The sequence below is a fragment of the Bison bison genome, unplaced genomic scaffold (genome assembly GCF_000754665.1).
Source record: "Bison bison bison isolate TAMUID 2011002044 unplaced genomic scaffold, Bison_UMD1.0 scf7180017864146, whole genome shotgun sequence".
In the NCBI taxonomy this organism is placed as follows: Eukaryota; Metazoa; Chordata; class Mammalia; order Artiodactyla; family Bovidae; genus Bison; species Bison bison.
In genome coordinates this window covers 5,780,847-5,803,041 of record NW_011494718.1, presented here as the reverse complement: position 1 = coordinate 5,803,041, position 22,195 = coordinate 5,780,847, and the positions used below count along the sequence as shown (strand labels likewise).

Sequence of the window (22,195 nt, the reverse complement as noted above, 5' to 3'; positions counted from 1 at the left end):
TCTCTTTGTATTTAGCCTATATCATCAGTATTTCTCTGGGCATATTTATCTAAGCTTAAGAAGCTCAACAAAAACTAAACAATTATTGTTAAGAGTATTGATGCATAACAACCCTGTAGAAAAATAAATTTTTTTTCAAATGCCAGTTCTAACAAATTCTGATAAATGTACTGATCTTTTTCATAATGAATATTTCAGACTGTTAAAAACCTGTGATTCCCATGAGCACAAATGACATTAACCACCCCCTCAGTCATATAAGCTAGAGCATCTTATAAAGAAATCTGCGGTCTTTTAGTGTTCAAAAGGGTAAGAATAACATATTAAATGACTTCTCTAGTTTAACCCACCAAAGAAAAAGGATTTGGAGATCCTAGTTTGCAGTGGCTTGGATGAACAATATTAGGTTTTCAACCTAAATTCCTGAAAAGAGCAAGAATACATTTCTATTTCTCCACTATGAGATTCACTGAGTATAAAAGTCATGTTCAATCAATACACAGAATAAGAAAGTACCTGTGAAAACTTAAACCATGCTACCTTTTTACGTCTCATCAGCTGAGTAGGTAATAAATGACAAAAAATGTAGCATGATGGAGTGGAAGACATATAACTGCAAGTTTTGTTTCAACGAAGTTTTCTGTCAGTAAATTAAAGAGGAAAGATACTTGGATCATAGTGGCTCCAAAATAGTATCACTATTACATGAAAGTTATCCCTGTCCCTCCAGCCAGCCAACCAACCAACAAGCCTCTATTGAGCCTATATGGTGCAAACGGCTAGAGATAAAAAGATAAGATATCATCTCCATTCTCAAAAACCTCAGTCTAGTATGTAAGAGAAATGCACTCTGAAAGTTCAGTTCAGTTTATTATAGTGTCAAGTAGATACACACCTATTGCACTTATCATTCTGCTGACAGAGGCCAAAATTTAAGAGGAATATTTTTCTCCAATAAAGCTAAGTTTTCATGATTTTTGATGTAAGATGTTAAGATTACACAGGCAAAGAAATATACCTCATGCCCTATCCCAGTCCCCCCGAGTCTCACCTTCCTGCTGTTATACAAGCTTGCTGCAAATAGGAATTTAGTTGAGACAATGCTTTAAGCCATCCATTTCTTATGAAATTACTCTTGAGTGATATTTGACCAGTTTTCTTTATTCCATCTTCTATACCCAAAACATGTTAAAAAAAAAAAAAAAAAGAAACAGCTCCCATACCCTGAAATCAACTGTAACCATATACTGGAAAATGAACTTTAGTCAAAGACAAGGTAAGTCTCTCCTCCGGTACAGAACCCCAAATGGTGTTCACATAATGGTTTCATCACTTAACTGCCTAACTTTTTGGACAATGGAAACAACAACAAAAGCAAAAAAGTGGCCCAGCATATGAAACTCTTCTCAAAAACAGAAGAAAGTTATGAACATTGTTGGGAAAGTGTTTTACATTTCCAATGAAATTCTATTCCATTGATCTGTTTGAAAGATTGTCTTCAACCAATATATTTGGCTTCAGCCGATAAGCTGTAATTGATTCAGTTTCACAATGAACCACTTTTTAGCTTTAAGACTTTCATCTTAAGCCTGGAGTGCATAACAATGGGTAGCAGGAAAGTGGTTTTTTTTTTTTACTCTAAAAACTGCAGGGATGAGCTGGGGGGAAAAAAACAACCCTGAAAGTATTAGCCTTCAGATTCTCAAATTATTTTTAGCTCTGGTTATATTTGGAAGAATGAGCTGCGGGTTTGGCATTGTTTTCCATCTTAACAGTTGCTCTGTATTCTGAGATATATATATGTGATTCATAATGTACCACTGTAACAAGACACAGCTTTTATGTATTACTGGGGTAACACAAAGAAAATGAATTTTTCTTTGAGTACCAGTAATTGTCAAAAGAATGATTACAGAATCAGAAAATGTGCTTTATAATAACCCTGTTAACATAAAGTATACACAGAGGAAAGAAAGAAGTACTGCAGGTATGTGAAAGAGTTAGTTCTATTAGCAAGGCTTTTCAGGGTGGTTTTGGTTCTTATGCATCAAATTTTAACCACTTTCAGACTCTGGGACAAAGGGAAAACATCTGGCAACACAGGAGCATTTGGTGACTGTGAGCTGATTCACCACGTGCTCACCAAGGCTCCACTGGTCAATGAACTACTCCCTTCTGAAACAAGGCTTTGCCCTGGTCATAAGGATAATGCTCTCAAGCTGTCAGAATTAATTTGAATGTCAAAAATGAAATTTAGGTTACCAACCATCGCCTGAGAGTTACAGCATGTAGAATAACAAATGTCCTCTTTTAAAACTGAAGTGAAAATTGAAGAAGCACGGATACTTTACTTGTGCTGATGAACACAGACGTCCAAGTGCAGTGTTCGCTTGTAAGTGTCCCAGTGCAGCCCTGTCTCCAGACGCTCTGCCGGGGGAGGGGCTGCCTGCCTTGCTCCTGCTTGATGTCCTCCTTGGTGGAAATGTGCACATGGGTTCCATGCACACGTTTCTAATGTGAGTGAAAGCTAACTACAAAATCAAGATGTTTTCTGCTTTCAGAAAATTCTAGTATACCGTATACAGCATCAATATTTCTTTCCGCTTAAAAAAATAGTGCAAAAACATATCTGATAGTCAAAGTGAGAGTTCAAGTGAGTTTCTGTGCCAAGGAGCACAGTCAAGCATCACCTTTAGCTAACTTGTAAAAACTGAATGTACGTTTTGGGAAATATTCCAGATTTTCCCATCAGTTCTCCACTCATCCAGTCATCATCGACAGATTCCAGCTCTGTTATTATGTCTCCAGCCTGTAGAAAAACAGGAATTGAAACTAATTATTAAGTTTCTGCTGAGTGTACACATGTTAAGCTGCTTCTTTTCCTCAAACCCCATTCCTCTGTCACTGTCGACTTTGTTGCATTTCCAGGTTGTATTTTGTGCCCCTCAAATTCACCACTCCTAATCTAAAATTATTATTTAATAAATAAAAATACCAGCTACCATAGTATATATAGAGAAATTTTTTCCCCAAATAACAATTATTTATCAGACACCCACTACGTGTCAGACACTTCTGGGCACTATGGATACAGCAATGAAGAAAGACCTTATTCCAGAGTTGGGAGACGAATAACAGCCAGCAGAGGCGGGCAGAAAGTGTGAGCTGCCACCGCACCGGCAGTCTGGGGAGGCCTCATCCCGGGCGACGCGCAAAGACTTGCTGGCGAGAGGGGCTGTATGCTCACTGTATGTGTGCCTCGTCCTTTTCTGTGTGCTTTATGGGAACTCACTCATTTATTTTATTTTTATTTGTTATCAAACTAAGAATAGTGAAAATTAACTCATTTAAACAATACTGCAGTCCTAGAAGTGGTACTATTGTTTCCCCATTTTTGAGAAATATTTTTATAGATTTCCTTATTTTATAGAAAAGGAAACTGAAACTCCGAGGGATTACGTGACTTGCTCAGTGCTGCGTGTCGGTGAGTGGTAGGAAGAGGATTCATATCTAGAGTGATTCCAGGGCCTATCCAGGAATCATAATGGATAACCTAATGTTAACCATTAGGCATGCGGTCACCACATTATACAGTCTACCTTTCTACTTAGACAGGTTTTTACTAAAATGGCCTTTTCTCAGCCTCCTGAGCATTTTGTGCTCTACATCTGTTCTTCCACATAATGGCGTTCTCCTCTACCGTTTGGCGCAGTCCACTCCTCCACGGCCTTAATATCACACTGCATCCTCCCTGTCCCTGACTCAGCACGCGATTGTCTTCCCTGGGCTAGTCAAAGGGCTAGGTGTCTTACTCCTGTATGAATTATACTATCTCAACAGATGAAGACATAAGTTTTGAAATTATCTCCTGAAACTATTTTGTTCTTTACGGTTTCTAGCCATTTCCTGGAACCTGAGTTTAAGATTCTGTAATGGTCCAAGAATACCCTGGCTACTTTTAAGGATATCTTTATCAGGTTAAATGGATTTATTTGTAGCCCTAGGACACTGCCCTTTGGAAAACTGGTTTGATTTAAGGCCATTCTTAATGGAAAATGTTGACAATCTAATGTCATTAATTTAGTTTACTCTGCTAAAATATGTAAAAATTTTGGCATTTAAAGTTTCTGTTATAAGTTCCTTCTGGTTCCTAAATTATAATCCTTGACTAAAACTATTTTCCTTTTTTTTTTTTTTTTTTTGTGCTTATTTTTTTTAAATTTTATTTTATTTTTAAACTTTACAATATTGTATTGGTTTTGCCAGATTTCGAAATGAATCCGCCAGAGGTATACATGTGTTCCCCATCCTGAACCCTCCTCCCTCCTCCCTCCCCATACCCTCCCTCTGGGTCGTCCCAGTGCACCAGCCCCAAGCATCCAGTATCGTGCCTGAACCTGGACTGGCGACTCGTTCCGTATATGATATTATACGTATTTCAATGCCATTCTCCCAAATCATCCCACCCTCTCCCTCTCCCACAGAGTCCAAAAGACTATTCTATACATCAGTGTCTCTTTTGCTATCTCGTATACAGGGTTATTGTTACCATCTTTCTAAATTCCATATATATGCATTAGTATACTGTATTGTAAAACTGTTTTTCTTAGCTCTGATTCATATATACATATATGCCACATCTGTTTTCTGAGAGCTAGGACAATTTTTAAAAAGTTTTATTTACTAATATTCTGTGGATATTGAATAAAATATTAATGATCAACAATACTTAAAATGGTACGGCATCCCTTAACTAAAAGACTCTAGAACTATCTCGCTTACAGTCAGGCATTTGTAAAAATGCCTGAAGACAACCTATTTTCTGGATGATTATACTGACATAACCTAAATGAAGGCCAAAACTGAAGTCTGAATCCAGAGGGTTCACTCACAGTAACATTATACTTGAGGATAAAAGGAATTAATTTTGAGCCATTGACTCTCAAGATTGAAAAGGACTAGGGCAACAGTTTCTAAACATTTGGATTTTATGGACCAAGAAATTAAAAAGAGAAAGAAACATATAGGGTTACCAATTATAATTTTGTGTAAGAAATATGTATCATTTACTAGTAATATTTTATAATGGAAATGACATTTTAATATGAAAAAGAAATTCTCAGAAGAAAGTAAACTCCATCACAAAACAGAAAAGTTAGCAACCTTATACTGACATATCTCAGCATGCCACCTTTCTCCATGACTCCCCTAAAGCCTCCACATCCCCAGCCATCGCTGTTTTCCTCATTTTGTTGTATACAGGTGTAAACCTTATGTGGGTACCCACTGTCTTAAGTCTCATCTTGTCCAGTCACTCCTGGATACTCTAATTCCCTCTGAGTATCTCCAATGATGGAGAATTTCCCACTGCCTGACAACTCTTCTGACAGCATCTGGCCCAATACCACAGTACTGCCCTGGGTACGCTCCTCTGAGCACAATCCACCTGTGGATGTGGAAACAGGATCATGCAAGTATTCTGTTTAAGATTAAGGTTAGGCTTTAGGCTTCTTAAAAAACCCTCCTCAAAGTACCTTAATCTTTTGGGGTCACTACCCAAAGTCTATTCAGTATCTCTGTGGACAAGACTCCAGGGCCTTGTGAGGCACTGCTGCAGAGGCCAGCTGTAGTAGGGGCCACCTGGCTTCCCCACTGGTTTCACGACGCGACAGCAGCAGGCTGCAAGGGCCCTGCAGAGGATCATCCCTTCTTTACTTTGGCTGAGCCGCGTGGCATCATGGGATCTTAATTCCTGAACCAGGGATCAAGCATGTGTTCCCTGGAGTGGAAGCACAGAATCTTAACTTGGAGACCACCAGGGAAGTCTGAGGACTGTCCTTTACTAGGGCTTCCAGTGAAACCTCCAGCATTAGTGAGATCGCATGTCATAAGGCTGAGGAATAAGGAATTTGTTAGGCAACTGTGGGTCTAGCAATATCAATAAGACTTTAAAGTACTTAAATGATCTGCTGATAATATACATTTGCCCTAATCACTTTTCTAATCTCATCCTTAAGAATGAGGGTCTGAGATCTGTTCATTCTTGATCAGTGATCAATACTCCATGCAAGTGTTCACCCTGAAAACATTTCAAAATTTACAGCTGCTTAATGCAGTTACAAAAGAGATACACATTCTGACCTTGAAGGAAAGCTCATCTTCATTCTCCCCATGGAAATCATACAAGGCTTTGGCCTTCCTCCCCTTCAGTGATAAAGCAGCCACACCTTTTGCCTCAGCTATGAAGACACCAAAAATTCAAATACATAGAAAGTCATTGACTAAAACACAAATCAAACATTTTAAGAAATCCCCTCGTCACTTCCAGGACATAATATTTTCAATTAATTTTGAATTTATTTTAACTTGCAAAAAGATGAAGGATGTTCTCTTAGCAGAAAAAAAATTACAGAAAATATATTCAGGAGATAAAACTAGCCATTATTGATTAAAGGTATCTTTATCTCTTTTTCCCCCATAACTTCAACAAATTATATGCAGAAAGTTTGCATAACCTTATGAATTAACTTTCAAAAACAGGCAAACAACTGAAATTGAGCACGGCCAGAGGGACAAGAAATCAGTATCATTTCAAAGGTCTTGGGGGTCCCCTTGGAGGGTAAGAGCCTCCCGGGCAGCAGTGGTACCTGAGCAGGGCCGCACAAAGACGGCAGGGAAGATGCCCTCTCGGCCCCGCAGTCTGCCTTTGTACCAGTCGGAGTCCACTCGCTCCAGGATCAGGATCCGGTCTCCCCTCTTGAAGGCTAAGTCTTCACTGGTCTCTGCCATGAAACTGTGCAGAGCTTCGCACCATTCTCCACAAAGATTGTTCTCCTGTTACAAATCAGTTTGGTAAGAAACGTGAAATTTTATTTCAGATTAATTTTCACAAAGCTTAAAAAGTGGTGGCAAAAAAACTAAGGGGTCATAACATTTCAAAGTCTGAGGGCCACTTTAAATCACTCAATACCTAACGTCACTAGTGAGTTTCAGAAATTAAAGCTCCCAGTAACTTTTTCTTAAAATTCTAAATGACATGTGATAAAATTTGTGACTTTTGCTTTTAAGGGATATATAATGCTTAAGTAAAAGTTTCTTTCTAATTACAGTCTATGACATTGTGTGTGCTAAGTCACTTCAGACATGTCCGACTCTCTGCAACTCCATGGACTGTAGCCTGCCAGGCTCCTCTGTACATGGGATTCTCCAGGTAAGAATACTGGAGTGGGTTGCCAGGCCCTCCTTCAGGGGATCTTCCCAACCCAGGGACTGAACCTGTGTCTCCTGCAATGTCTTCTGCATTGGCAGGTGGGCTCTTTACCACTAGCACCAACTGGGAAGCTCATGATCTATGACATTAGTTACATTAAAAAATTAGATAACAGCTTATCATATTTGTATATAGTATTTATGACACTATGAAAACATTCTGGCAAACATATAATTTTCCTTTTTTCTTTTTTTTTGGCCACACAGTGCAGCTTGTGGGATTTTTTTTTTATTAATTTATTTTTTATTGAAGGATAATTGCTTTACAAGCTTGTGGGATTTTAATTCCCAGACCAGGGATTGAACCCAGGCTCTTGGTATTGGAAGCCCAGAATCCTAACCACTGGACTTCCAGGGAATTTCCAAGCATATAATTTTCAGTGAAGCTCTTTACCTAAATTAGGAAGGATCAGAATGGGCAGTCTGTTAATTCCCAGGTCTTTACCTGGTGACTCAGCAACAAAGGATCTGCCTGCAATGCAGGAGATATAGGTTCCATCCCTGGATCAAGAAGATCCCTGGAGGAGGAAATGGCAACTCACTTCAGTATTCTTGCCTAGAAAATTCCATGGACAGAGGAGCTTGGTGGGCTACAGCCCATGGAGTTGCAAACAGTTGGACACGAGTGTGCACATGACTGAACAGTGAGCACACCACCTGGCTGAGAGGTTATCGGACCCCATGGCCCAAGTCTCCATCAGTCCACACTTCTAATTTTTCAAGTCACAGTTCGCTTCAAGGCTGGCAGGGTAACCACCTGGCGTGATGGTTCATGCTCCAACAAGAATGCTTTTTGCTGCAAACACATCATAAGAGGGTTCTGCTCTGTGACAAGGAGTCTCTGCGAACTCGGATGGGAGCCCTGTGTTCAAGAAGCTCAAGCAGGGAGGCAAAGATTACACTAAGATCAAAAGCTTAGAGCCAGATGGGCCTGGGTTCCAGACCAGTTCTGTCACTCCCAGTTAACACAGGGCAAGGCGTTTCACTACGCTAAGCCTTAGCTTCATCTTAGGGCTCACGTGGGGTCAAACGAGGTGTTGCATGTAGACTGCTCAGCACAGGGCCTGGCACACCTTAAGTGCTCAGCAGTTGATGGCTTCAAAGAGAAACAACCACTAAGCAAACAAAAAGCCTAACCCTCTCCTCTTGTTCCCGCACTTGAGAAACCAACTCTACAGAAGAGTCCTTGTCACTCCTGGGCAACAGTGGCCACCATGAGGACGTTTCCTTTCGAAGAACTGTGGTCACTTTCTTTCCTGTTTAACGATCAGTGGGGGGATGAAAGAACTGAGACACACAGCCCAGTGACCCCTGACATTGTGACAAACAACGACCCTGTCGGGCTCGTCTCCTAAAACCTGTCACAAAAAACGATGGAAGTCACTCACACTCCTGTCCAGTTTGAACTTTGGAAGTCATGCTAAACACTAAAAATTTTACTACATTTTTTCTCTCTCCCACTATAAAATAATGCAAATGTTCCTGAACATTTGGCAAGTTCAGAAATGTATGAAGAATGGGAAATATACCCAAACTCCAGTACTTTGGCCACCTCATGCGACGAGTTGACTCATTGGAAAAGACTCTGATGCTGGGAGGGATTGGGGGCAGGAGGAGAAGGGGACGGCAGAGGATGAGACTGCTAGATGGCATCACCGACTCAATGGACGTGAGTCTCAGTGAACTCCGGGAGTTGGTGATGGACAGGGAGGCCTGGCGTGCTGCGATTCATGGGGTCGAGAAGAATCGGACACGACTGAGCGACTGATCTGATCTATAATGTTAACCACCTAAGGAAACTGAATGTTAACAACTTAAATACATTTCCTGCTAGTCTTTTTATGCTGTATATTCAGTTTCACTATATGTTTTCCTCCCATGACATTTACTTTACAAATCTAGTTTTTCATGGCCTCAGAACATTTTCCCAATAATGGCTATATTCAGGTTATTTCCAGTTTTTTCACATTATAATAACGCCACTATGACCATCTTTGTGACTAAAACCTTGTCTCATTTTTCATCTTTAGGGTGAGAGATAAAAACAATAACAATAATCTGTACTTTTCCTCTTTTAACAATCACTTACCTGTAATTACTTGTTTGCTGTTGTTGTACTGAATCTTTGGTTAACTAGATATGTTAAATGGTATTTTACTGTCTCCTTACAAGGCCTTTCTTTGATTACTGTAAGGTTAAATGACTTTCTTAGGGACTTCCCGATGGTCCAGTGGTTAAAACTCTGTGCTCCCAACACAGGGAGCATGGGTTTGAGACCTGGACAGGGAACCAAGGTGCGCGGCCAAAAAAACCCCAAAACAAACCTTTTTTACTATCAGCCACTTATACTATCTCTTTCATGAATATTCCAATAATGTCTCTTTCTCGTTAATTTTTATCAGTGTTTGTATGTTTTTCTAATTCATTTGTATGATGAGCTCTGTGAGCAAGAAAGGCATTGATCACCTATTTACCTCAAATATCTGCTACACGAATTAAAAAATTAAACACTGCTTTTGATAATTATGATTTTAATAGTCCTCCCAGAGATAAAACTTGGCTTTCACCACAGTTATCTATTCAAGCAGCCTACCTGAGAATTTGCACCAGAATCTTCTTTTTTGGTCTTTGGTGGTACCTTTGTGCCTATATTTTAAAAGAAAAATCAAAACTTGAGATGTAAAGACCACACAGCATTGGGGAAAATCTTTCAGAGGAAAGTAAAAAGTCTGGGATTCCAGATCAGTCTCTTCACGTACTGGCTACTAGCTTTGCCAGGCCAGTACAAACTACATTCTCTGGGTTTGTTTTCTTTACTGTAGACTGAAAGAGGAAACGCATTAGTTTTACTCTACAGGCCATTTCTGTTTAAAAGTTGATGATTCTTTTTTTTGCCATCTCTAATATGAAGCTTCCCTGATAGCTAATATGAACGGCTTCCCTGATAGCTCAGTTGGTAAAGAACCCACCTGCAATGAAGAAGACCCGGTTCAATTCTTGGGTCGGGAAGATCCCCTGGAGAAGGGAAAGGCTACCCACTCCAGTATTCTGGCCTGGAGAAGTCCACAGACTGTGTAGCCCATGGGGTTGCAAAGAGTTGGACATGACTGAGCAACTTTAGTAAAAAAAACATGAAGCTACTGCTAATTATCTAAAATGCAAATGCCAGCTCTTTGAGAGACTGCCCCAATAATGACTATCCCCAACATGACAAATACCATTTAAAAATCATTTTTCCTTCTACCCTAAAAAATATGGCAATATGGATTATTATTCAACTTAAGTATTAACCTATTACCTGGTTTATTTGAATTAGGATAGTACACAATAAAAAGCCATATTCTCAATACTCACTTAAAACATTTGTACCAGAAGTGGGATGATCCTCAATGAGTTCCACAAAGTTAAGGGGGAAGATTCCAGATCTGTCTCCAAGTTCTCCTCTCGCCCACTCATCATTCACATACTCTTTAAGAATAATAATTTCTCCCTCTGAGAAACTTAACTCGTCCTTCTGGTCTCCAATATACTCAAATCGAGCAACACACCTTGGGCCTCTGAAGAAAGAAGATCACATTTGTGGGTTAAACTAGGCACTACTAACTTTCAAAATGCCTGGAAACCCTCATTTAATCCTTCAGTGAATATTTATTTTGTATTTACTTTGGAACAAGATATACTAGGCATAATTTAAAATTTCCATGAAAAAGAATAAGCTACATTTCTAAATGACAGTCCTTACTTTGTAGATTCGAGCCTGTTTCACTCAGAAAGGCTAAAGTCAAGGTTTCTAGCACATGCAGAATGCCAGATAAGCAGCTGGTGGTTGGTTTAGGTTGTCACACCTTTTGATCACCTTTTCAGGACAGAATCCCCCCAGTCTCCATGTTTTTGTATCCCTGGGCCACAGTAATCCAGGGCCGAGTCTGAACCCTCTCAGTCATAAACACACTGAGTTTAGAAGTATTAATCCTGAGGATCTCAGGGCAAGACATCAAACTTTCATGGCAGAAATGCAATGGGCATCAGCTGGGCAGGGTAGATGCTTAAGACATGCTGAATCAGTGAGTTCTGTATATAGATGAATGGTCTTCAAAACTAGGAGGTTCAAAGAAAACACACTCGGCACATTATCTTATAACATTTAATCTTATACCTAATACTGTTGTTTTAAAGTGATTTTTGTATCTCCTTTAAAAAGGCTTCATTTCTGAGAATTGGAACAATCCTTAAATGATCTGCAATTCTGACTGATAATAAGATAAAAACAGAGATGAAATTGCATCCCTCGAAGACATGACTGTATACCAAACCTTCGACTTGAGGCTTCAGAAAGGAAGTTTCAACGGCAATGACAAAGGAGAGGCAATTGCCTGAAAAGAAAAGGTTGGTACTGGCTGCAATCAAAGTCTGATTTAAGTCAGGTCGGTGGATCAACGGCTATGAAAGCCCACTTCAAATTCAACCTGCTGACACAGTGAACACTGCTTAAAAACAGGAGAAAAGCTGAACCTGAAACAGAATTAAACTATTGTGGCCTCAGAAGCTTTCTTATTTGTGATAACCTTTGCATTTATTTTCTGAAGTCCTCAGAGAGCATATCTTCTTATGTCTGACCTATTCAAAGACAGGTTTACAGTCTTCAGGAGGTACTGCATTCTATTAATTTGCTCATTTAACTGGAATATAAAGTTGCATTGTGGCAATGTTTTAAATCACAAAGGAGTTACAATGATGCAGAAAAGGATACATAAATTCACAGAAAGGTCTTCAAACATAAAAGAAGCCTCCTCCAAATTAACTCCTCCTTTACTTTCTTCTGCTGCTGCTACGTCGCTTCAGTCGTGTCCGACTCTGAGCGACCCCATAGACGGCAGCCCACCAGGCTCCCCCGTCCCTGGGATTCTCCAGGCAAGAACACTGGAGTGGGTTGCCATTTCCTTCTCCAGTGCATAAAAGTGAGAAGTGAAAGTGAAGTCGCTCAGTCGTGTCTGACTCTTAGCAACCCCATGGACTGCGGCCCACCAGGGTCCTCCATCCATGGGATTTACTTTCTTCTAGATACTTTCAAAAACAAAACAATACAACATACCTGGCAGATCTGTAGACTTCATATTTCTATTAGGTTTAAATACCTTCTATTGTTGGAGGAGAGAGTGGGCTCTTGTCGAACACTCAGAAATGAACTGTCTGAGGAGACACATGGGCTGACAAAGCAAGCTTTGTTGGGAAGGGGCGCCCGGGTGGAGAGCAGCAGGGTAAGGGAACCCAGAAGGACTGCTCTGCCACACGACTGGCAGTCCCAGGTTTTATTGTAATGGGGTGAGCCTCCTGGTTGTCTCTGACTCAGGGTCCTTCCTGGTGGCGTGTGCATTGATCAGCCAAGAAGAATTTCAGCAGGAAGGATTCTGGGACGTTGGTAGGACATATTATAGGCTGGCATCTCCCCTCCTTTTGGCCCCTCCCAAATTCTTCCAGTTAGTTTTATAAGACATTATGGGCAGGCATCTCCTCCTTTTTTTGGCCTCTCCCAAATTTTCCTGGTTAGTTTTCATGCTTCTTATTGGGACCTCCTATTGTGAGACAACTTGTTCAAGTGGTTATCATCATGCCTGGTCAACGCAGGTGGTTTTGGTCAATGGTTCCCTAACACTATGACAAAAATATTTGAACTTTCTAGAAATCAGTTTGGTAGATAAATACCAGAAGGCCAACATAAAATGCAGTGGATGATGAAACCTGTCTCTTCAGACAAGGTTCGGCTGTGGGAAGCACCAGGACAGACCGTGGCTGTCTATACGCCCTACATTGGCACAGAGGGTTGCCACTATCAGCATGCTGCAATTTCATCAGGATTTTTAAACAAGTCGTTTTCCTCATAATTAAAAAAGACATACTGAGAATCTGAATAATCATGCATCTGAAGTGTTTAAGCTTGTTAATTCTTTATGATATAAATGCTCACATCCTTTGTATTTCGTGCAAAAGAACACAAGTAAAACTTACTTAACACAATGAGATGAGATGGATTCCCGTTTCCCATTTCCTCCTGGAACATCAATCTAGTAAAGACAAAAATCAAGGCAACAATTGTATTATTTCATAAGATAAATTTAAGGCTAAGTAATTAGGAAATTTACAGCTGAGGTTAACCAGTTTAGCTAGGTATTAAATCGACAAAACATACCATAGATGCTAAAAAGGTACGAAATCCAGAATTTGGGTTTTGAAAAAACTCCATAACTTGTGATGTGGCCCTCCTTGCATAGACAACCCATCTTCCTCTTATTTGCTGGAATAAGCACATTATGCCATTCCCGCCTAACTGGGGCTCTCCAGCTCACATCCCCTAAGTTGAAAACATCAGGTGAGGAGGGCTTAGCACAGAAACTAGGCATAGGTACTATCTAGACGCCTAGCCAAAGTGTTGGTAGAACTCTGCAATACTTGCATGACCCCAAATAAAACCTTTTAATCAAACTTGTGAAGCTCTCCCTTTTCATAACTCTGGGCCATTTTTTCCCCTTCACTGTAAGTAGGGAAGTAAGAGAGGACTTAGCACTCAGGGAGCATCTAGGGGTGAGCACGTTATATAATACCTCATCTACAAGGCTCAGTAGAGCTAAGTTGTGATGAAATATTTGACCATAATGCACTAAGTCGGAAAACTACTTAAAGCTTTGAGATTTACATTAAATAAAGCAGTGCCCTTCTTGATGAATTCCAAAAGTTTGAAGTTTTAAAACAATTTTTTAAACTTGCAGGCTTAGAAATAACACACCAATAATGTGGCAACTGCAGTGTGACTGATTTCAGTGTGGTAACTGTGCTTTTTGAAGCACTGCCACACTGGGCAGAAGAAAAATGGGGAAGAGCACTAAAACCAACATTATTCTTAATGTTAATGTAGAGAATGTGGTTGGGTTTCTCCCGAGAATCAGGGTATTTATACATCAGACTACTTGGAAGACCCACATTTTGTAATTCAAGAGACTCAATCTCATTTATACTTGAAAAACATAGGTTATCTGTTATGTCTGTTTGCTAAGTTTCTGATGGAAAATCATTTGCTTCCCCGCCTCAAATAAGCAGCTCATGTTCAACTATTTAAGCTAGCTTTATTGATATTTTTCAGTATCAGTAAGTCATATCAGCAAGTGAGTCATTCTCTTCCCACTGATGTAAATGCTCACGTGGCAGTCTTAGTTCATCTCTGTGTTTCTCAGCCACCCGGGCTTAACACTCAGGGCTCTACCACAGGGGTCTGCTTTCACCAGGTAGGCTGTGAGGGTGTGTAAAATTATGACACTTTAATATAATATTTCTCAGTCAGATTTGAAACTATTAAGTGAAAAACCATTCCCTCCAATGAAAGTACTTTAGTACTGCCAAATCTATTTTTTTTTTAAAGAAGAATCTTTTAATCTATTTGTTTATGGCTGTACTGGGTCTTTGTGCTGTGTGGGCTCTCTCTAGGTGCAGTGAGTGGGAGCTACTCTCCAGCTGCAGTGCACGGACTCCTCACTGTGCTGGCTTCTCCTGCTGTGGGGCACTGGCTCCAGCACGTGGGCTGCAGCAGTTGGGGCACATAGGCTCTCGAGCTTGGCCTTGGTAGTTCCGTGCACTGGCTTAGCTGCCCCAAGGCATGTGAGATCTTTCCAGACCAAGGATTGAACCTCTGTTCCCTGCACTGCAAGGTGGATTCTTAACCACTGGACCATCAGGGAAATCTTATATATATATATATATATATATTTTTTTTTTTAAGACAGAAATGAATGGGGATGGAAAGAATGAAAGAAATCAATAATGAAATGCACTCCAAAGAAAAAGAGAAGTGGTACCATAACCTTGGAGAACAAACATTCCTATACGACAATCCAGTATTGTTAATTCTTGTTTGCTGAATGTTTCAGAGAATTAACATATACCCTCATGTGCTTATCAACCCTCCAAGAATAGCTGATTCACCAGTGGACCTGCAGTAGCTTTTTACCTTAGGATTTCAGATAGCATTTAAGCATTAAGTTCTAATGCTCCATAATATATTAATAATTAACTACTACCTAGTTGAACAAACCTTTATTTCTGAATTTTTCAAATACTAAACGAATTAATGGAAGAGACAGAACCAGAAGCCAAGAATCTAGGCATCTGGTTATTTTTTTCAAACTGTGAATTACATAGACTCCACTGAATATGTGACCAATTTCAACATGCACGATCTACTTACAATCACTTTGACGTAGTTGGCCGGAAATACACCAGTCTGGTTTCTACATTTCCCTCTGTACCAATCTGTATCTATTTTTTCCAGAAGATAAACAATCTCTCCAGAAGTGAGGCTCAGATCATCAGCTTGTTCTGTATGGTAAAATTATAATGATGCATGATCAGTTACCCTGGTTGCAGAGCTGAATAAAGCAGAGCACAGAGTGGCATTTACTTCTGTCCACCAAGGCGGTATCTTCTACCGATTCTGAGAACAGATTATACTAATTGAATTGACTTTAAAAATATTTTTTTTTCTGGATATTGCTATTATGAGTTTCCCCTTTTAAGATCAAATGAGATATATTTACCAGGCACTGAGTGATAGGGAATGCTTGTTTAAGCACACACACACACAAAACATTGCACTTGCCAGAGATTCTTCTGTGCCAATATAAACGTCTGCTGAATACATATTTTAACAATGAAACACGAAACAATTTATAGACACGGTATAATATTCATATGATTCTCAACCATGCTAAAAAATCATTTCAATCTCAAAATACTAAGGGAGTCCTACTGCTCTTCAGCATATAAATTTACTCACACTGAAATAAAAATCAGTCTACCAAGTGGACAAAAAAAAGGTTATAAATAAATCTGGAATTTATTTTATTTGAATCCTTGGATATAAAAGGTACTTTAAAATTGATTACAAAAATGTGTGTTTTCACTTCATCAGCAATAGCTGAGCTATGTGCGTTGGTTTTACAACCCTTAGCAGAAAGAACTTCACTTATTAAAGCTGAATTAATTTCATTATGTTGGGAAAGAGTTAAACAGCTTCCAACTGGTAGGCAAGCTGCTATTTGTTCCTGTGTAAGGGGAACACTCTCTCCTCTCTCTCTCACAGGGAGTATCAAAAGCAAGGGTGTGCAGGTAAGCCTTCTGGCATGGCTGGGTGCAGTCAACTCTTCCTGAAGGTGGGGTGATGGATAAGATGGCCTGTCCAGTCCAGGGCTCCATGGGTACAGAAAGTGAAGACAGACGTCCTTGAGAGGTTAACCTTGGGAGGATGCCCGATCTTGGATCCGAAGGTTCTACCACTGTATCATCTGTGTCCTCACCTGCTGGGAAATCATGAAGAACGATGGCATGAGGGGCAGCACTGTCAACAGGCTTCTGAGGGCAGCTTGGGTCCTGAGGGAGAAGCAGAGCAGTGAGTGCGGTGTGCATGATGAACACTGGGTTCATTATTCACTCGGAGACCATTTTTTTTTTCCTCATTGGGGTCCTCTTGACACAATTATGAGTACAAGATGCAAACCACACAGTTGAGCCAAACAAGAGAATCATGACCAAGTGGAAAAGGTATGAGTCCCTGCTGGAGGAGAATTATCTCAATTATGATAGCCCCCACGCAGAGTCGGACACGACTGAAGCGACTTAGCAGCAGCAGCAGCCAGCATTTTTCTTAAACTGAGAGAGTAAACAAAAGGAAATTAAACTTAAGCTTTTGTCGGTTGTTTTTGTGTTTTAAAGCAGCATCTACTCTACCCTGAGGTAGTCATTTTTACCACTTCACCTTTCAGGGATCGCTTTTTCCATAAACTATGATCAGGACGAAACCTTAAGAACAAGACCTTAAAAGTATTCTCTTCATTAAGATGGAAAAAGAAGGAAGTTCTGCAATTTACACTCTTGCCTTTTATAATGAAAAGAGCTAACAACTTTTACAAAAGTATAATTCACAAAAAGTAAAATCCATTTCATTTATTACCACTTAACTGAATGCCTTCTCTAATTTGAAAGCCAATGCTACCTCCCATGCCTGGCCTGGATTTTCTATTTAATCTGAATGGTTTATTCAATAGTAATTCTAAGTAAATTAGCAAAGAGAATTCAATATTCTCTACCCATCTAACCAGCTGCTTAGACTGGCCAGAGGAGAAGCCACATTTGAAGAGTGCCTGTTTCTTAATGACAAGCAGTTGTTATCCACATCATCACCATCCAGTCTGACTGATGGATATTATTTGGAATTATAACTTAATCGCTTTGATTCTTAAATGAAAGTGATTTTTTGGTGCCTTTCTCATCTCTTCCTTCCTTTAATGGCCCCTGCCCATCAGGGACTGCCCCTCTCCTGACCATGATGTTCAGACCTCAGGGGTCATGGCCCACTCCCTCCACGTCCGCCCTGCAGCTCCTTTGCGCAGCTCTTTTCTGAATCAACTGTAAGGCAGCTGTGGAGGCACGTTGCCTTCTCTCACGTCAGCTGAGAGTAATACAGCTCAGGAAGAGCGTAATACAGTGTAATACAGGAAGGGCTAAGGCAGCTTGGTGTGTTAGTTTACCAAAGCAACACCGACATTTTCTTAGAGGCTGCTTAGTGCTTTTTCTTAAATAAATGGGCATAATGGGAATTTCAGGGATTGTAAAGGAACTATGAGATATGTGAAGCCTGGAGGGGCTTTAAAAATTACTATTTATCCAATTTAGTATATGTGTGGTTTTCATTTTTTTCTGATTTACATCTGTAGACAAAGGGATGACTGCTCCAATAAATGGTGTTAGGCTAGATGGCTTTACATCTGGAAAAAGTGAAGGCAGAGGCCTACCCCACACCAAACATAAACATGGACCTGCAGATGGCCCGAGGCCTAGACACCAGCCAAATGGGTGGGGGTGGGACCGCAGGCAGCCCGTGCCTCCCGCTCCCCTTCCCCGCCTCCTGTGCACGGCTGTCCCCTTGATGCTGCTCATCACCTTGGCCTGGCAGGTGAAGGGCGAGAGGGCAGGCGAACGGGGCTGGCCACAGGGGCAGGAACAACTCAGGGGCAGGAACACACCATTAGCGGGGGTATCTGGGAGGAAAATCTAACATATTTCAGAGTTCCTTCTAGTATGACTATAATAGCTAACACTAATGAGTAATGAGAATAGTTAACATACGCTGTTTGCTCACTATGCACTATTCACTATACTAAGCACCTTACAGGTGTTAAATTACCTAAATTAATCAGCTCATTTAATTTTTTAAGGATCTTTGAGATATAAGGCACTTGCCATAAAATTTAAGCATTTAAAGTGTACCTAATTTTAGCATATTCACAGCATTGTGTGACCATCACCACAATCTAACTTTAGGACACATTTATGATCCCTCCGGAAGCCTCCCACCCATTGGCCATCACTCCCCCTCACCTTCCCCCAGCCCTGGGCAACCACTGATCTACCTTCTGGATTTCCCCATTCTGAACTTTCATATAAATGGAATCATAACGATAAATCAATTCTATAATCAACTCTGAGGATTCTCATATCTATTTCACACATTTAAAAAATGAGGTTCAGAGAGGTCAGATCACTGCCTCCGGTGGTGGGAGGGGAAGTGAGACCCGCAGCTGTGGGAGCCATGCGAGGTGACAATCCCTGCCTCCCTGCTCGGACAGCCCGGCCTTAACTCATAAAGTGCAATGTCTTCTGTTGACTAAGGCAGGGGAGAGCCTAACACAGTTTTAGGGATATTTACCTTCACACTAGGCTTTCAAGTAGGTTTTACTTTTCTGAAAAGGGTAATGTTAGCCATGACCCAGAGCCTGAGAGAGGCCCCACTTGGGTTTCACCAGCTGTGGGTCACTGGTGGTCACCTTTCTGCAAGTCTATGGCACAAGCATGAGGAAGGTAATGTTCCAAGGGACAAAACCGTGAGTGTTTATAAAGAATAAGCTGTAATTTTTTCAGCTTCTGTTTGTCATCAAGGAAAGCTTTCCGGCAGTACAATCCCCGTGGCTACCCACCAACGTGTTCAAAAGAGAGGCAGAACAGTGGTCACAGATGGGTAATGCTTCCTGAAACAAAGAGAAAGTGAGCGACAGAAGAGCTTTCCCCACGAGGCTGAAGTCAGAAATGTCAACATTCCAGCTGTGGCCAGCATAACACATATCTTCTCTGCTCTCTGAAACTCGAATCTTTAGTTTCTTGGCAAACCTCAAATGACAGACTGCCCTCCAAGAAGAACTGGATGAGATTATGCAAACTAGGATGATGGCAAACCAAAGACTTTAACTTGGCCTAATGACTGATAGGTCTCATTCTTCATGTTCGCCACATTACCTAAGACAGTGAAAATTTAACTGGGTACCCTAAGCAGCTCTTTAAAAAATATGCCTCTGTAAATTGTTCAATGGCATTTTTCTTGCTCAACAAATGACCTTCAATAATGATTGTATTCTCCTAGGCTCCACAGATTTGTTAGGCCTAAATAGTGAATTCAGAGTGTTGTAACATTTCATTTCATTATTTTATGAGCTATGATCAGAGAAACAAGGTCTATACTCACCTTAAATCTTACTGGGAAGTGTTTTAATGTCAGCCTTTATAGGGCCCTCCTTAAAATAATTATCCATTCTGCTAGAAAACCAATCTCTAGTACTTTGGTAAATGTATTTACATTATTTCAAAAGTAAATAGCTCTCACAGTTGAAAATTAATGACTACGTGTCCTGGATGCTGTAAGTCAGCATGATACGAGGAAGGCAAGCCACCCGGTAGTCACTCTGTATCAAAGTGATTAGTCTGGCAGCGGCAAGTCTCTTAGAAGTAATTTATTCTTAAAATGGAATAAAACGCTACTGTAATTTTTACTCTGGTTAAAATAAACGTGCTAATAAAAACCTGAGGATGAGCTATAATTAATAGTTCTATGAAATGTGCTGCCATGTGTGATATGAGGATGGTACGGTATCAATTCCTCACATTTGGTCTGCTGCTAAGATGTTCATCAAGCGGCGTGATGATCTTCATCTGAGACAGGTGAACTCTGCCGGCATCGTCTCCCTTCCGGCACTCCAAGTAATTACCTTCTGCCTGCTTCAGTATCACCAGGACGTCCCCACGCTGTAAGGTACAATACCACTCTCTGAAGCAATTATTATTTAATAAAACATTATTACTTTTTCCACATTTTAATCTTTGGAGCCTAAAGCATTTAATAATGTGTAAAACAGTAACAGAGGCCAGCAAATTTTTTAAAAAACTTGTCAGTAAAGAAGGAGCTCTACTTTACCTTACAAGAAAGTTCTCCAGGGTTTTGCGGGATGACATCTTCATTGGCAATTCCATGAGGCACAGACAGCTTGAACATAAACCAATATAAAGGATTATTCATAATCAAATAACTGCGTCCTAAGAGGCCGATCAGGTGGGGATTTGGCACACGCGCCTGCAGCGTAACTTCCAGCAGGTAAACTCTTCCCTCAGCTTCCGCAAGCTCAGGATCGTTGGCGGGGCTGCCGCTTCTCAGGACACGCAGAGTCCTCGGGGGCCTGAGGCTGAGCACACAGGACTCGGGGGCTGAGGGCAGCCTAAGGTGCCCCTTCAGTCACAACCGAGAAGGCCTGCTCCACCAGCTTCCCAGAGCACCAGGAGGGTGAATGCTCGGCACTGGCCTCGGCCTGCAGTTCAGGGGCTGACGGGGGACTGGACAGGCTGCTTCTACCTGCCTTTAATCTCTTTCCCTGCAGTCTCTCTGGCGCAAGTGTCTATTTAAACCCATTTCACTGCCTGACCTCAGTCATTCCTGGTCACTCAGCCTTGTCTGATCCTAGAACGGCTTTTACGTCTGTCGGCTGTTCTGGCCAGAGGACTCTGCTCCCTGCCTTGGTAAATTCCAGCTGATGAGCACGTGTCAGCCCAGGAGATGTGATCACACAAGCTCACGTACAGCAAGGAAAGGGAGCAAAGACACGCAGCGCACGGGCGCGGCCCCAGAAGCAGGGAGGGTGGGGCAGCTCGCAGCAGCTGTCAGAGCGCCAGGGTGCAGAGACCCTGGGGGGCAATTTAATGGTGGGGCAGCCACAGGACAGATGGGGGGTTTAAGGAGTTACTTTGTAAAGAGACATACTACTCTAATATATCATCATTTTGATTTATTAATTTCTTTACTTTTCTGGCCTGGAGAATTTCATGGACTATATAGTCCATGGGGTCGCAAAGAGTTGGACACAACTGAGAGATTTTCACTCTCACTTCACTTTTAAGTTATTCAAATGCTTTCTTGACATTATATACCTATGCTAAGACCGATAAGCAAAATTTGATACCCCCAGTGAGGCTCTTAACATGGAACAGCCAATGTGAGTACAGACTTTACAATTAGTAACATGATTTTCTTTCTCTTTTTTTGGCCACACCGGCTGGGCTTTGTGAGAGCTTAGTTCCCCAACCAGGGATTGAAGCCACGCCCATGCAGGCCAAGTGTGGAGTCCTAACACTGGACACCAGGGAAGCCCTGTAACACTGTTTCCTTAGTGTGGCTTCACGCTAAAGAGCATGGGCTTAGACCAGTCAATCTGGGTTCAAACCGTGGCTCCACCATCACTGGCTTTGTGATTCCGGACAGGCCATTTAATCTCTCTGAGTACTATTTTCTTCATTTGCATAACAGACATAATAATAGTATCCACTTCACAGGGTTGATGTGAGGAATAAATTAGATCAGATCAGTCGCTCAGTCGTGTCCGACTCTTTGCGACCCCATGAATTGCAGCACGCCAGGCCTCCCTGTCCATCACCAACTCCCGGAGTTCATTCAGACTCACGTCCATCGAGTCAGTGATGCCATCCAGCCATCTCATCCTCTGTTGTCCTCTTCTCCTCTTGCCCCCAATCCCTCCCAGCATCAGTCTTTTCCAATGAGTCAACTCTT

At 41.1% G+C, this 22,195-nt stretch overlaps 1 protein-coding gene across 6 annotated transcripts in view; it reads right to left on the bottom strand.

Moving 5' to 3' along the window:
• Positions 1-275: 275 nt before the first annotated feature.
• Positions 276-22,195, bottom strand: part of SH3D19 (SH3 domain containing 19) — a 110,092-nt gene continuing 88,172 nt past the window's right edge. For 4 of the 6 annotated variants that reach the window (XM_010840753.1, XM_010840755.1, XM_010840754.1 and 1 more), the window contains 10 exons: positions 20,555-20,623; positions 20,245-20,385; positions 16,611-16,683; positions 15,503-15,633; positions 13,276-13,331; positions 10,624-10,826; positions 9,863-9,915; positions 6,648-6,834; positions 6,142-6,239; positions 276-2,809 (listed from right to left, as the gene is read on the bottom strand). In XM_010840753.1, the coding sequence (XP_010839055.1) occupies positions 2,693-2,809; positions 6,142-6,239; positions 6,648-6,834; positions 9,863-9,915; positions 10,624-10,826; positions 13,276-13,331; positions 15,503-15,633; positions 16,611-16,683; positions 20,245-20,385; positions 20,555-20,623 (1,128 nt within the window). In that variant the 3' untranslated portion in view covers positions 276-2,692. The remainder of the gene's footprint in view (positions 2,810-6,141; positions 6,240-6,647; positions 6,835-9,862; positions 9,916-10,623; positions 10,827-13,275; positions 13,332-15,502; positions 15,634-16,610; positions 16,684-20,244; positions 20,386-20,554; positions 20,624-22,195) is intronic. The other 2 variants (XR_825339.1, XM_010840756.1) reach the window with 2 other exon arrangements.